A 17,514-nucleotide genomic window follows, 5' to 3' on the forward strand; every position below is an offset into this window, starting at 1 on the left:
ACTTGAAATTGCTTTATCGAGTGTTCCCTTAGGTATTTATGACTGCTTGGATTCCCCCTTGGATTTGTGTGGATTGCGTGCCGTGAAAGAGGGACAGTGCTTCTGTGAAGTAAATGAATAATAGACAGAGTGGAAGGAAAATATGGACAAGTTATACAAGCAGGCGTGGATAACTTCTCCTTTATCCCTCTTCTGACAAACTCCCCTAGTGAGTCACAAAGCATGTTGGTTTGTTCAACACAGATGGTTTCTTATGGAAAGAGACATATGGAAGAAAATATATAGAGGAGTTGAAAGCTAGAGAAATCTTCATGTGTCTTTATACTTACTATCTAAAAAACGCTGTCATGTTCTTAGGAATGCTTCTCTCCTAAGATGGACCTTCTTCTTTCTCTTTCTCTTTCCATCTCCATCTTTCCCTTTAAGGGTTTCTCATGCTTCTTATTACAGCAAAGCCGATACAGAGATGCACAGCTTCACTATCTGCATCGATTTCCCCGGTCATTGATGAAGAGTCTTCCCTGAGGAGTCGTCAAATTTCAAAACTCTGCTCAGAAGTCTTTGTTAGCGAGTTTCAACCATGTGACATAGTGAAAAAACATAAAAGTAGTTTGAAAAATAGAGGCCAGGTCTTGAAATATTGAAAGTCTGACATTTGCTCTGTATGGTCTATGTTTTCTTTCTATCTTCCATTCCTCTTTAGATCTGAAGTGGCAAATATGCCACACTTCCCCTTGTCTATTACTCACATCAGTATGTGCTAACACACCAACTTATGTATTTTTATATTTATAGAAACTATTTTGAGTCTTAAAGGGGTAGTTCAACCTAAAATGAAAAGTGACAAGACATAAAATAACTTTCTTTCGTGCAACACAAAAAGAGATGCTAGACAGGAGGGTCTTTTCGTTTGTTTTTTTAAATAATAGTAAATGATGCAAAAATGCTTTAATTGTTTTTTTTTTCCACATCAATCTACACTCCATACCCCATAATGACAAAGCAAAAATATATCGCATTGACAGAAGTATTTAGACCCTTGACTCAGTACTTAGTTGAAGTACCTTTGGCAGCAAATACTTTTACTTTTTGGGATATGATGCAACAAGCTTTGCACACCTGGATTTTGGGATTTTCTGCCATTCAAGCTCTGTCAGGTTGGATGGGGACCATCTGTGGACTGCCATTTTCAGGTCTATCCAGAGATGTTTGATTGGGTTCAAGTCCGGGCTCTGGCTGGGCCACTCATCAGACCAGAGAATCTTGTTTCTCACAGTCTGAGTGTCATTTATTTGCTTTTTGTGTGTGTCTTGCACTGAGGAGAGGCTTCCGTCTGGCCACTCTGCCATAAAGCTCAGTTAGGTGGAGTGTTGCAGTGATGGTTGTCATTCTGCAAGTTTCTTCCATCTCCACACATGATCAACCTCAACCATCAGTTCTTGGTCACCTCTCTTACCAAGGCCCATATCCCTTGATTGCTCAGTTTGGCTGGGCGGCCAGCTCTAGGAATTGTCCTGGTTGCTCCAAACTTCTTCCATTTAAGAATTATGGAGACCATTGTGCTCTTGGGAACCTTCAATGCAGCTGAAATTTTTTGCAGCCTTTCGCAGATCTGTGCCTCGACACAATTCTGTCTCTGAGCGCTGCAGACAGTTCCTGTGCAAACACATGCTTTGTGACCTCATGGCTTGATTTTTGCTCTGATATTCATTTTCAGCTTAAGGTCTTATATTGTTACGAATGCAGACAGCGAAGGCAGACGAGGAGAGCGGATCTAAGTGCAAGCTTTACTTTATTGAAACACAAAAACACAAAGGAAAACCCTCAATGGGGAAATAAACATAACACAGAAACCACAGGCAGGGAACACACACCGGGCTAACAACATTCAACGAAAGACAAGGACTGAACCAAAAACCAGGATATAAATACACAAGGACAGGATGAATACAAATGATACACAGGTGAGATCAATGAACAAAATGGCAGTGATGATGACAGGTGGATACTAGGAAGTGTAGTTCTTTTAAACAATAGACTAGTGAGACAGTGGAGCTAAACAAGGGACAAAAGTGAAAACTACGGAAAACAAAAGGGACAAAAATGGAAACCAAAGGGGCAACGGTAAAACAAGACAAGGTAACCCTAACATATATAGACATGTGTGTGCCTTTCCAAATCATGTCCAATTATTTGAATTTGCCACAGGTGGACTCCAATCAAAGTGTAGAAACTTTGAAAAACTCAGGAACTGTATCAAAGATGATTCAGAGAAATGGGATGCACCTGAGCTAAATGTCAAGTGTCAAGTCAATGTGATATTTCAGTTCTCTATTTTTAATTAATTTGCAAACTTGTCAAAAATATGTTCATTATGGGGTATGGAGTGCAGATTGATGTGAAAAATCCATAAATAATTAAAAGCATTTCAGCATAAAGCTGCAACATAACAAAATGTGAAGAAAAAAATTTATGGGGTTTGAATACTTTCCAAATTCTGTTTAATTTCTCAATTTCTGTTCCACAGAAGAAGAAAAAAATCATATGGGTTTTGGAATCTCTTGGTAGAATTCAGATTTTTGGGTGAACTGTTCCTTTAAGATAGATATTATTTAATCAGTGTTTAAGTTTGAACATTTGAACGATCATTCTTTGAGGCAAATAGTTTAAACCTTTTTTAATTTGTCACTATTTCATTACTCTGTGTTTGAAGATTTCTCCTCCATTCACCTCTTCTTTGATATGCAGAAAAATGATTTTTTTTTTTTGGGGCCTTTGTGTTGGCTGCGGCATGGAAACAATTGTTTCACCCTCCATCCATCGATCACAAGATACGATTTTTCTCTAAACTATTCATTTAAAGAAACAGTGTGAACTGCGAGAAGAAGAAAAAAATGTGTTTGAGTAATGGGCATGCCCGAGCTGTCTGTCATTCTTAGCAGTACCTGTTTGACTCCACTTGTTTGAAAGATTCATGATATCTATATCCTTCAGCTTACTGGAAATTGGAAAATGTAGCACAAGCACATAAGGGATTTTTTATTTTTTATGTCCAAATTGTCAGTGTTTTATAGAGCTGCAGACTGCACCAGTAGCTGCAGGGGTCCAGGGTTTTACTGAACACAAGGCCTCGGGTGACAGCCAGAACATTTAGGGATCAAAATTCTGTTCTTTTTACTCTGCCTTTTAAGAAAAATATGGCAGAATGTATGATTGAGGCATTTGTACATTGTGACAGGCTGAATTATTGTAGTTTTCTTATTATGGTGCAGTTGTAAATTTTATTTGTAGATTTTCAATTCAGAAAAAAATAACGTGTCATTTTTCAGGTGAGGATATGGCCCAGGATCTCCTTTTTTACATTTTGGCTTCATCACATAGATTCAGCGATTAATAACAATGTAATTACAATGTAATAACATTGCATTTCACTATATCTAGTCATCTGCAGTTTTTCTGCATGCATACAAGTTCATTACACAAGATATTGTTGCATACTGTAATATTCACTATGCACATGCACATGAATCAGAAAGAACACATTACAAACTTACTGTATCAAATTGGGGAAGGCAACAGTCTGTAAATTTAGTATTTAGTGGGAAGTGGGCCTTGTTGTACTACTTGTTTCTTATATATGCTTCAACCTGGCAATGATAATGATGTTATTATAAAACTATTTAAAAAAAGAAAATAATAATTAATATATACCCTTCTAAAATAAATGCGTAATCCAGCCTAAGGTGGCTGGTCTTAGCTTGTTTTAACTGGTCTAGCTGGTCCCTTAGTCTGGCCAATGTTATCTGGTTGGCTAGCTAGTCTAACAGCTTGACCAGCTAAAAAACTACAACCATCAAAACAGACCTGTCTAATCAGCTTGGCCACACTGGGTTGTTTTTGTTTTGTTTTGTCCAGCAGGGTAATTATTGGAAATAGAGTAGAAATGTTTCTTTCTTAGGTAGGAAAATAAATAACTGAATATCCTTATAGAGGCAAGAGCATCTGAAACACATCTCAAACACATCTGAAGTACATTGAATGGAATGAGAAGAAAGTTATAAATGTATTAACAGATGTAATAAGCAGACATGACCTTTCCCAAGTAGACAGCACTAATTTAAGAACATGCAGGTGGTCTTAACTGAAAAAGTCATCATTAGACTATTGTTGCAAGTAAGCCCCTTCATCCCCACTACCAGTTAACATTGTTTGATTTGATTATGGTCCCACCATTTACTTCACTGCCTGCTCTGAAGTAGCCATGTCTGTGTCTTTAGATATAGCTCATCTATTTTATTTGTAGGGTCATAGAAAACTTCCCGCATTCATCCAGGAGAATTTTTGTATAGCATCTCCCACAGTCATGTATTGTGTGTGGAGGTAATTGTGTTTACCACTCAGCTGGGCCTTTTTGTTTATTTAACTGATGAGCAGGTTGGTGCAGAGGAATACCAGTGTAATCATTTTAAGCAGCACAAATAAAATATTCCAGATTAAATGAAAACAAACACAAACAGTGCCTCTTTGTAAAATGAGAAAACAAAGGTACACTTAAATTAGTGCCCCTAATTAGAGGTAAGCATTTCATTTAAATAAAGTTTATGTTTAAAAAACAAAAGTAAAAACTAAACTTTATGTATTTAAATTTCACTACCACAATGTGAATGTAAGCAATCTAAGGATAATCTGATTAAAATACATAGGTTCTAGATTGCTGCACTAAACTTGAAAAGCGTTCAGTGCACATGCGCTACAGCAGAAAGTGAGTGACGCAAGCGAGCCATTTTGGACAGTTCAGCTTGAAAGTTTTCCAGGTAAGAAGCTTTATAATATAACAACTTTTGTATATTGTACAGAAAAAGATTTATGATATAACTAAGTTTAGTCATTGTGTTAGATTTGATGTGACTGCATGCTAACATTTTGATGTTCTTATTTTTGACATGATAAAGTGAATTAGCTTAGCTTAATCGTTTTACTACTATTTTCGCAAATATAAAAACTGCACAATGTTTGTACTTTACAATTAATAATGGAGCTAACTTAAGATATGGCTAGGTGTATATATATATATATATATATATATATATATATACAGGTGCAAATGTTTTTGCTAGTCTAATTAGTTAAAGAATCATATATTTGTCACGTGTCTGAATGCTTGCTGTTTTTAGCTAAAATGTTCAATGAAAAAAAAAATAGATCAACTGGAAATGAGTGGAAAATCCATATGTTGTATGTTGGTTTGTAATCATAAAAAAAAAACATAAAATCCAATTAATATGTCACCATTAATATTTCAGAGACGATACCAGTGTGACATTCTCCTAATTGATGACGTCAGTTGTACATTTGGGGCAATCTCCTTGTTACAGTAAGTATGTGCTTTATATTAATTATTAATACTATTTAACAAGAGGCATGCTGTCTTTGTACTTCTTAACAAACATGTGGATAATTCTATGTCCCCAGTAAAGCAGAAGTAAATCTCCTCCCTTGCCTTGAACAGAGAGAGACAACAGAAAGCCTGGAGAAGAAATTACATGCTGTCTTCTTGACTGAAGTGAAAATAAATGTAAAGAGGTAGTGGAAAAGTGGTAAAAGCACGTTACCTTATTATATAAGTGACACAAATTGATCCAGGACTCGTCAATGGTTTCACAATTTCAAAACAGGTGGCTTCCCTATTCATGGTAAGTAAAGTAAGTGTTGTTGATATGTAAAGCTGTATGAATACATACAAATGTATGTCATTATTAACTCACCAAAGATTTCAAAGCAAGAGCAGTTGATATCAATTTCCGTTAAAGCTTAAATTAAAATAAGCACACAAAAGTGTCAAATGTAGTCCATAGGACACATGTGCCAAATTCCAAGTCTTCTGCCAGCATATGATCACTTTGTGTGATGACCAAAACAAAATTAAAGTTATCCACAAAATTAATTGATCAACTCAGGACACAGATCTCAAATCAAATACGTCAGCATAAAACCTCACTGGTCCTCTGGCATCTCATGACCAAACATCATGACTTAATTAACAAAGAGGTTTGAAGTTATTGACTGATTGCTGTGTAAAAAGTTAAATGGGTTTGTAAAGACATGAGGTGGATCAAATAATGCTGTAAGTTTTGGGCGGGACTGTACGGTTGTTTGATGGCAGATCGGGGGAGTATTTGGGCAAGCCGTTTGAAAATAATGTTTATTTTTTTCAATTTCATTTTGTAGCACAGAAATTACACATACAAACATTTCTGTTTTAAGAACACCTGACAGAACAGTGTTGCATCTCTATCTCTAAAGCATCCTTTTCTTGTTCTTTCCTTCTCAGAATTCAAGTGGATAACGATGTTGCCCCTACAGTCTAAATTTCTAGCACATCTGAACAGACATATTGATAATCTAATAAAGGTTTCAGCAACAAAGGAGGTGCTGCTGGACAGAATAAATCATGCATAATGGCGCTTGTTGCCAAGGTGTGTGCTAATTTCTTCAGTATTGATTCTAATCTTTCTCTAAAATATAAGTGCTATAATCTAATATCATATTGAGAGGTAGATGATGACACAGACCACCTTGGGGTAATCCACAAGGAGCCGGAGGACATTAAAGGGATGACTGATAGTGTGGACTGCTTAGCAACCTGTCAAGCATTTCCTTTGGATGTGTACAGACTGATTTATACCCTCAACTCAAACTACCTTGTAGTCTCAACTTCAGATTTTTCCAGAAGGTACTGACGAACTCAAATGAGCAGGACATTCATTGTACACTGTAAAGGGATTAATGGAAAGGAGAAGGCGAAAACCGGCTTGACAATATAAATAATATTTTAATTATAAACTTAACCAAAAAGACAAACACACACACAGGTGTCGGAAAGCTGTCCGTAAATCTCTCTCTGTCACACTGCCGTCTTCGGTCGGCCTTTATCCCTCTCGAGGGCTAATTAGCCTGATTACGGGCCGGGTGTGCGTAATCACGACCCGGCCATGCCCTCTGCCCTACCACATTCTTCCCTCGTTCTCTCAGTCCGGGGAGCCCCCGGCATGACGTACATCCCCCCCCCTTTCCCTGGGGGGTGCCTTCCGCCCTGCCCTGTCTGCCAGCAGGTCATCCCCGTCTACCTGGATCCAGGCGGTCGGCTAGGAGCCCCTTCTCCCTTCACGGTCCGCAGCCATTCATCCGCTCTCAGGTGGCCGGGCTCCTCCGTCCCCCTGCAGATGGCCGTGGCTGCTCCGTTGGCACAATATTGAGAATAAGAAGTGTTTGTTGAATGGTAGTATGAGTGATGGCTAATTAGCCCATTATGTGAAAAATAAACTTTGTTTGATTCCTTGTTAACTGTGATTGTGAAAAATCTCTCTGTGTAATTCCATTTTAAGCATCTAGCGGTTTTCTTTCTTTCTATCTTTAAAACTATCTTAGGTTACAAGAAAAAAAATATTGGTGTTACAGTACAATGTATTGGATTGGATGTTACAGTTTGAAGAGGCACAAAATTTAGAATATTCATTTAACTCTAGTATTGCATTTGTGCAAAACAGCAATTTTGTTACTGTGTCATTTTTTGTCAGCTTACATGCTTGGTATGTCTCATCTGAAACAATTGGAACATAATAAATGTTTGTAAACCTGTGAAAAATGTGTGAAAGTCCAGTTATTTGATAGATTTGAATACAGCAGGTAGCAATTAGTAATTTGATGACATATAGATCTCAGTTTCCATCAATTATAGGATTTATTTAATTCATTAATGTAAAATGAATGTAAATTGAAAACATAATAGTAATGTTAACTCTTATGTGATTTATTTGAATGGAAAATGTACATACATAAGTAAAATACATTAATACATAAGTTTTATTTTTTGGGCTAAAATAATTTTCTGGAGTGTATATCTGAGGAGATGTAATAAAGATGACTTGTAAAAAGCTTGTTTAAGTGGCCGTGATTAGATTCATTTGCCCATTTTCATGACGGCCACAGTTCACTTCTCGAACATCAACTTGCATGGATTAGCAGACAGGAACGTAGAAATACCCAATTGAAATAATTTCCAGTCCAATGTATGTGCTATCACTAGATGTAATTATTTTTCCACAGCTGCCACGCATTTACCTTATATTTAGGTCTGTGCTAACATACCAGTGAAATTTGTGACCGGAAGTTGAGTGTAGATTAGGGCCACAGGAAAGACCAATTCCAGAATTCTCTTTCGTTCCCTAGAGTTGTAAATGAGGCTGACAGGGTGTTTTGGCTGGATAGTGCCCAGACTTCAATGACAAAATGACAAACTACGCATTAAGATTTTATGAGATTATGCATAAAGTGTGATTTGTGGTAGCCCATTGGCAAAATATACATAAAACCCCCTGCTAGGCATTTTCACACTTGGGTTCTCTTTAAAAGAACCAAACTCCGACCTCTTTAAATGGACAAAGAAGTGAACAGAGTGAAAAAGCACTAGCTTTGCATTCACACTATATTCATGACCATGAAAGTGGACTCAGATCTCTTTTTGGTCGACTTCATCTGTTACAGTATCTCAGTCCATTTTATATTCACACTGTTGTTTTTGTGGAACCCAGATCACCTTTTAAAAGACAAAAATTATGATAATTATTATTATTATGGCTATATTAATTGTAAGAGTATAATTATCTCTACATATTAACTTATGAGATTGTTTAACATGTTTAATACCTTTAAAATGAATAATTAGCAATATTACAGGTGTCTTTGTTCATTAAAACATTTTATTGACCTGCATCAAAAAAGAACCGTAAAACATAGTGTAAATATATAACATCATGTTTTTGTAAATTAAGAGCAAAAATCAGTGCATTAAACTGGATGCATTGTATTTTTATAGTAATAATACTGTATTTAGAAGCAAAATTCAAGAAATTAAATATTGGATTATGGTAGAGTAGTCTTATTGCCAGTAAAAAATGCGATTGATCATTGTTTTATCTATTAACAGAGTCAGGCATCATCCATCCACTGAAAACAATAGTAAAATATTTGTATGGTAATCTCTTATCTGTCACGTGCCATTCCAATTTGGTCCGGTTAAACCCTGGAGTCTTAATTTGCACAGAACACTGAAGAAAGATTTTTGAGTTTGTTGAGGAGTTTAAATAGTTTTCATCAGCAACTTACTCCGTCATCTCCATAGAAACAAAATAACCACCTCATCGCGTCTCTTCTCTGCTAGTCATCATTACTGGTGTACGGTAACCTGTCAGGGTCAAACATGTTTGGAATTTCATTAAAAGGGAAAATCAAGCGAGCCCATAGCGCTTTGTGTTCAAAATGCACGTTATTAGCAAACCAAACTGCTGGCTGCATTTGAACATACTCAGACCACCTCCCGAGATCGTTTGGATTGTTCATATATGGGCCAAAAATCCCACAAACCACACTGACACCTGAAACAGACCAAGTGTGAAAACACCCTAATATTGCTCTCTGCAGTAGCAACTGACACACACGCAAATACAGAGATTTTTTAAATGTGTGTATATTCTGTGAATTTATTACCTGTTAGTCTTTATAAATTCCATAAGAGGCCACACATGCATGAACTGTATCAACTTGATATTTTATGCATCTTGAAAAGGTTTAGAACAATTTAATTATTAAAAAACAATATATATATTTAAATATGTAAATCTGTGGAATTATTTGAGCAATTCAGTTCCTTTAGTAATAAATCAGGTGTCCCAGGTGGGTGGATGCCATGGATGGTGCCAAGAAATTGGCTAACAGTCGGGGGTGTTTGTAACAGAGTCAACCTGCTCAGACTCAGCTGTTAGTTTTATTTATGTCCAATTATGCTAATTGCTACTCCTCAAACTAAAGATTAAAAAAGATATGTGGCAGTTTTGAAAGGAATTAAACATTAATATGGTTGCAGTTAAACATTCTTTCACAACATAACACCACCAACATGCACTAAATTGCTAGATGTTATAAACAACTGATTGAACCTTTTCAGGAGTAGGGTCTAAATTCCCCTGCAGCGCCCCCTGGAGTGAGTTATTTTTGCATGCGACACTGCATACTGCATGTGCACTGAATACTGTATATAATATAGTAAACATGTGAACAAATTCTGTTATGTTATAATTCTGCTGTACTGTATTTATTTATTTGTAATTATTTTGTAATTTTTATATATGTAAAAAAACTAAATAACAAATAACACCAGCAGTCCGGTTTGCCTAAATTCACTGTGTGTGCATGTGCGGGGAGGGTTAAAACCGGCAAGTTTTAAACTGATATCGTGGTGCTTTTGTGAGAATTTTGGCTGAGAATGTGTGGCTGCTTGCATAGGAAGATCATGTTTAGATATGATGGCTGTGCTTATACAAGCTGTGAACTGTTATCGTGGTACTTTGGTGACAATTAGGCTGTTTGTTGCATAAAATAAACATTATGTGCTTGAAAAGACTCTTTGAGTAGTATGACAACTGCTACTAATGTAAACAAATGGCATCACGCATTGGAGGAAGATTGAATTTGATGTATTGACTGTGCATATAAGAGCTGTAAACTTTTTATCATGGTACTTTGGTGATGAGTTGGATGTATGTATAGAAAATAAACGTATTCTGTGGTTTAAAATACTGTATGAGTAACTGTTTGAGTGAATATAAATTACAGACGCTTAACCTTGGCCTGTGTCGGTGCCAAAGCCGATTTGTATAAGCTTGTAACGTAACTGGCTGTTGCAGAAACACATATGTTTGTCACTACTCTGCGTGGCCCAGTTATTAACTGTCACATATTTGTGATGGTATGTATGAAAGGGTTAAAGAGCCAACAGCATTTTACATTAAATCACTGATTATTTAGCTGGCCTTCATATATATAATCACATGAATAATTGTATGAATACACAGCCCCTTGCAAGGTGTTATTTACAAAGAATCACTCTGAAAATAATGGATGTGAACAGGCAGTCATAAATTAAATTAGACAAGAATTTTTATAATCCACAGTAAAGCTAAATAACAGCCTGTGCCTGCCTGTAATTTTAACATTTTCCATTGTTTTTTCAGGCGTGTTAAACCATTACAAAAACACAATAAAATCTAATTAGGAATGTTTAGTGGTTTGTGCAGCACATTTCTTTTTCTTTGGTGCTACTGTGGCTGACCCTTTGCTTGATTACAAAATTAATATAACATTTGATTTTACATCTGGCCTTTAAACAGTTGGTTGCTGCCTGGAAATTACAATCTTTTCTGGTAGAAAGCAGGAAAAATACATTTTGTGCTCTAGCTCACTTGTATAGTTCCTTGCTGTTTGTCAGCGCTGGAAATATTGTTGAATGAATGGGCTCTTGTGAGCTCCAGTTTCCACAAGGAGGTGTAGCTGTTTTGGGCTCCCAAAAAAGGGCGGGGTTACTCCAGAATGGGGCGGGCTTACTCCAATCTGTGGTTGCGCCAGTGTGCAAAATGGTAGTGTTGTGAGGCAGAAATAGCAGCAGTAAGCTTAACAGTCACCTCTCCCAGCCGACACTGAGCGTGACATGGACAGCAAGATGATCATAAGTATGAGTCATAACTATCAAAAAAAATCTTAAGAAACCGGTGATTATGCTTTTAACTTAGAAATGTAAACAGCTTTGAGAACAACACCTTAAAGTTTATGTATATCATAAAACTAGAGGTCAGGTTCCTCTCAGTTTCAGACAACAAAGCATGATTTTCTAGAAAGCTGCTTTGAAACAATATGTATTGTGAAAAGTGCTATACAACTATAAATGACTAGAGTGTAGACAAACTTATTTTCTCAAGAAAAACATGAAAATTGTGATGTCATATTAGTTTTTCTTAGCAATCAAACAAAATAAGTGCAGTGTTGCTGTTTAAGTTAATTGGAGCTCTTTCAGACACTTTTGTGGCATTTAATATTTAAAAGACATTTATGTCGAAACCTTGAATAAATTTGAGCGAAACATTTGTGGGTGCTCATATAATTTTGTATTGTATTGTGAGTCTGTGCATCATATCACAGTTTGAAAGTTGTGTATCGTTGCATGTCTATTGTAAATGATTTAAAAGTCAACAGGAATGTGGGTTTTGTTAACTCTGTCCTCTAACTCAAACCCCAACTCTAAACCTAACTGTCAGTGGAGTAAAAGTTTAATTTTAGAGTGAAAACAAAATTCCTGGATTCCATAGGGCAAGAACCTCCGTGGTGCTTGTAATTCAGTAGAATGGAGTGGATTTCAGGGTACATTAATATGTTAACCAATAGTCAAATAGCTATTTAGGCATTTTTTTTTAGCAAACTTACATTCAGGTCTGGCTCCATTCTGGTTTGTAAGAGCCACGTTTCACTTTTTAAAATGTTTTTCTGATTGAATATCAGTTGAATATACATCACATTATGAAATTAAAGTGGGCTGGACTTTAATGAAGATTTGTTAGCTTTAAGAAATTTGCAAGAGACCCTTGTGTGACATTTATAATGTGACTGGGATTAACCTGGCTTAGGTTTATTCACTGTATGTGAAAAACACTTCTCTCTTTTGATTAGGAGTGTGAACTATGGAACTAGGAACTGTGTGTGTGTGTGTGTGAGTGTGTGTGTGTGTGTGTGTGTGTGTGTGTGTGTGTGTGTGTGTGTGTGTGTGTGAGAGAGAGAGAGAGAGAGAGAAAATAGAGAGAGAGAGAGAGCTGGGTGATGGGTGAGATCAGACAATGTGCCACTAACATGAGCAGATAAAAAATAAATAAAGGCATCCAAAAATTACATTTTTTCCACAAGAATATAAAAATATTCATATTCAGTACCACTATTAATACTATTACAGACTTTATTATAATAGTACTATAACATATTTTATATTAAATCTATAATATAATATATTAGAAAAGGTTTATCTCTTTTTTAAAACAAGAACTCTACAACTTGAACTCTAAGAATGACCCTGTCAATTTCTGTGTGGAAAATCCAAGGATAAAAATCAATAGGCTTTAGGCTAAAGAGATTAAACACTGAATTCCACAAAAGCATCAAGGACATGGAGATAATAATTTTACAGGAGACATGGAGCAAGTTATACACCATCACCTACTGTCCCCCTAATTAAAAAGAAATAATTTAAAAATCACAGAATCTCAGCACAGTTTGGCAAGGCAGAGACTCAGCTGGACATATAGTTTGGTACAACTCTATTCTAACTTTATTGACTCTGTAAAAATTGGCAAATACCATATCTGGTTTAAACTCTGAAACAAACGTCTTCTGTCACAAAAATACACATTCCTGTGTGCCGTATACATCCCACAATCGGATGTTTTACTCATTAAAAAAAGAGACATGCCATTTCCAGGCCCAGGGAAATGTACTTATTTTTAGGGACCTTAATGCAAGAACAGGACAACAGACTGAATTCACAGACACACAGGAGAGTAAATATATTAACCAAAAATTGACCTGTATAAACACATTTTATCATCTTCACAGAAATAACCACGACCATATTGTCAATAAGAATGGGGAAGACCTCCTGCAGCTCTGTCGAAGTCTGAGTTGGTACATCGTCAACGGTAGGATACGAGGGGGCACTTTAGGGAGATTTTTATTTTGCTCACCTCTTGGGAAGAGCACAGTAGATTATATGATAACAGACTTGGATCCTTCATCTCTCAGAGCATTCACTGTAAGAGAACTAACCCCTCTGTCCAATCAAAGCCAATTGTGTATCTCAAAAGAACAAGGACTAACATTAATAACACACAGCCCAACAAGATGTACAATATCAGAAAACCATACAGATGGGCACAGAGGTGTACCAGTAAGCAATAAGCAGCCAAACAATACAACTGCTCTTAGATAACTGCTCTTAGATTCCACCTATATTCACACTAAAGGAGGTGTTAATCTGGCTGTGAAAGTAATAAATTATATAATTGAGAAATCAGCAAAACTGTCAAAATTGAATACAAAAAACTGAACAAAATTACATATCTAAAAATGACAAAAATTGGTTTGATCAAGATTGTCAGGAAATTCTTAAAAAACTCACAAAGCTGTCTAATCAAAAGCATATAGATCCAAATACACATAGATTTATGTGAAACATGAAAAAAATTCACACATACACCAAACCAAAAAAGCACAATACACCCAAAAGCAACTGACAATAATCGAGAAGTCACTCACAAACCATTTTTGGCACAATTGGAACAACCTGAAAAAACAAAATGACCAGGAAGAATTGGCCATCCAAAATGGAGAAATATGGGAATCTCATTTCCAAACATTATTTAATAAAGTAGAAACAGGCACAAATTGTAAGCAAAATCAAACAACTAAACAATTGGAAGTACTAGAATTAGCAACTAAGATAATAAAATCCAAGTAGACTTTCCTATTGCTGAAAAATAAATTAAAGACCAAATTAAAACTCTAAATCCCAAAAAAGCATCTAGACCTGATGGGATATTGCATGAAATGATCAAATATACCAGCACTAAATTCCAATCAGCTTTTCTAAAATTATTCAATTTGATTCTGACTGAAGGTTACTTACATGTCATCTGTAATCAAGAACTGGTAACACACATCTTTAAATATGGAGATAAATTTGACCTGAATAATTACAGGGGCATTTGTGTATGTAGCAACCTGGGGGAAATATTTAATAAATATTAAATTTTATATTCAAGACTTTTGAACTTCATCACAACACAGAATGGCTTGAGCAGAAGTCAAATTGGATTTTTACCAAATTACCGTACATTTGACCAAATATATACACTACCCACCTTAACTAAAAAATAAAAAAAAATGTTTTATTGACTATACAAAAGCTTTTGATTCGATCTGTCACAATGGATTATTTTACAAACTTATTGAAGGTGGCACAGGAGGTTGTGACGAGGAGGAGGGTGCTATGAGGGTGCATGGCCAGCAATAAGTCAAATGATCAGTAAGAGAACGAGATAGAGGGGAGACGGAGATGCCAGTTTGATAGAGATAGAGATAGAGACGTATGCGGCCGCTGAAAGTTTGGCATTAAAAATGTTGTTGACTGCCTGGCCGGTTCACGCCTCCTCCTTGCCCATCCTTCATCTGTTACACTCTCAATAATCATAAACTTCTCGAAATAATAAAGTTCTCGCAACTCAGAGACATGAAGCACACAGAAGACATGCCAGCACTGAACTCTCGTATCGATCTCGCTCTCTCGAACTGGTGTCTCCGGCTCCCCTTTATCTCGATCAGTTGAATCAGCGCTGACCGTGCATACTCACAGCCTGGCCACGACCTCCTCCTCGTCAGGAGTATAGAACGACTCAGAAATCAAATGCCTGCTGTATGTAGATGACCTGGTTCTGTTGTCTCCCACTGAACAGGGTCTACAGCAGAACCTGGACCTGCTAGAGTAATACTGTCAGACCTGAGCCCTGACAGTAAACCTCAATAAAACTAAAATCATGACCTTGCAGAAAAGATCCAGGTCCTAGGGAACGCAATGAATATTCACATTAGGAAATAACCAAATAACACACTCATCGCACTACAATTATCTAGGACTTAAAATCACTTCCACTGGAAACCTTAACCCTGCAGTGAATTAACTGAGAGATAAAGCTCACAGGGCCTTATATGCCATAAAAGGCCTGGACTAGAACAATACTGCTAAACTAATTAGATACAGCCAAATTACAGCACAAATAAGCATAATTATATCACTTATTGGGAAACTCACAACAGCAGAATAAAATGCAATGCTATCTGACCCTAAAAAGAGAACACACTCTGGCACATCTGTACACAGTGACAGACAAAAAACTGAGAGCCACCATGACAAGATACAGACTCAGTGGACACAACCTCACTATAGAAATGGGCAGACACAGGAAAACATGGCTGCCACAGGAAGAAAGGTTGTGTCCACGCTGTGATCAAATTGAAATCGAGACAACAGAATGCACACAACACGCAGCCATCCAGGAACATTTTTATCACAAAATTAAATAAACATAGTCACAGCACATTTTACAATTTAGCAAACAATAACATAACTGCCTCTTATTAGGTGACTATAAGGACTACTGTGCGATAGAAGCACAATATGTGTCTGTCTGCCACAGAATGAGGAACAGGGAGTGAACTGACCCGAGTCTGCATCCCCAACAACAGGAGTTACTACAAACAGAATGTAACCTAAGAACATCAGATATGTGTACAGTGAGTAAAAAAACATGTATCGTATCAAATGGTTTTCCTGCTACTTTACCAATGTATCCTATCAGAACTTGGAATGGGAAGCATGGATATTTTCTTGCTCCCTTTTAAATGTCTCAGTACTCAGCTCGCCTATTGCAGGAAGTGCAAAGGCTAAGTGTAGTAACTACATATTATGTCTTATATGATCGGTTTTCTTATATGATCTGTCCTTTGTGGTTATTGAGCCTGTTTTTGGCAAGAATCTTTGTTTTGTGTCTCTGTTTGATATTCTGCAAGACAGTACTTTGTTTTTCTCTCTCTCTCTCTCTCTCTCTCTCTCTCTCTCTCTCTCTCTCTCTCGCTCTCGTTTTATATATTGTACAGTAATATTAATGAAATTGCTATATCCTGGTCCTGTGAAGAATTGCTAGTAGGTAACATCACTCATGGCTGAAACAATAGCTTTGTGAGGGAGATAATGTATTAGCTCATAGTCTCACTCTGAGAAAAACAGCGGTTCTTTAAAGACAGTGTGTGTGTGTGACACTAGTGCTATTTTGCCTCATTTACGTTTCGCCAGAACCCTCGGCAGGAGTGGAAAAGTAATGAGCCCTAAACGCTGGCTCTTCATAATTTTATTTCATTTGATTTTATGCTATTTATTTCTCCCTCTCCACGGGGCGATACAGCACAGCGAGTTCTTGAGGCTACGCTAAATTGCCAAATTACAATTCTGAAACAGCACAAACAGGGTTTTAGCAATCAGGAGCTATTGCCACGCCGCCACCTCTCGAGCGCTTGAAAGGGTACTTCCGCTTGTGATTTGTACCACATGTGGCATGACTCTATGTAAAAGGACCTCAGTTTGAATATTTTAAGAGCCTGAAAAGAAACAAGAGGATGGTGGATCAAAGCAGATCTGCAGTCACCAAAGAGTGAAAGAAAGAGAGAGATTATGTCATCAAGAGCAGCATTTTCAATGGACCCTACTAATTAAACTCCTTCCAGAATTCAGAGAACACTCTGATATAAACCTGCATTTTATGTATGTATTAAGTTAATAAATAAGATTTTTAGAGACCCCATGAGATCATAATTGGGGTTTTGCTTTTAGTCCATGTCTATTAGCTTTGAGAGCATCAATAGTCAATGTGTGTTTATACTGTGTGGGTGCTACAGTGTTTACACCTTTTGGGGGAATAATCCTATGAATTACTCACTTATAGTTGTCCCTGCATACCAAGCTCGGCTAGGAAAAAGTATTTTAAAATAAAAAGTACACATCACATTTAAAGCATGAAGCACACGTGAGAC

General features: G+C 36.7%; 1 protein-coding gene across 3 annotated transcripts in view; it reads left to right on the plus strand.

The window, feature by feature from the left end:
• LOC127636505 (cell adhesion molecule 2-like) overlaps window positions 1-17,514 on the plus strand; it is a 556,717-nt gene that overhangs the window by 429,635 nt on the left and 109,568 nt on the right. The window contains exon 1 of one of the 3 annotated variants that reach the window (XM_052117021.1): window positions 6,408-6,476. The exons of the other annotated variants lie outside the window; for them this stretch is intronic. Coding sequence (XP_051972981.1) covers window positions 6,452-6,476 — 25 coding nt within the window. The 5' untranslated portion in view covers window positions 6,408-6,451. Of the gene's footprint in view, window positions 1-6,407; window positions 6,477-17,514 lie in introns of those variants that run through there. 3 annotated transcript variants of the gene reach the window in all.

Source organism: Xyrauchen texanus, chromosome 44 (genome assembly GCF_025860055.1).
Source record: "Xyrauchen texanus isolate HMW12.3.18 chromosome 44, RBS_HiC_50CHRs, whole genome shotgun sequence".
Lineage (NCBI taxonomy): Eukaryota > Metazoa > Chordata > Actinopteri > Cypriniformes > Catostomidae > Xyrauchen > Xyrauchen texanus.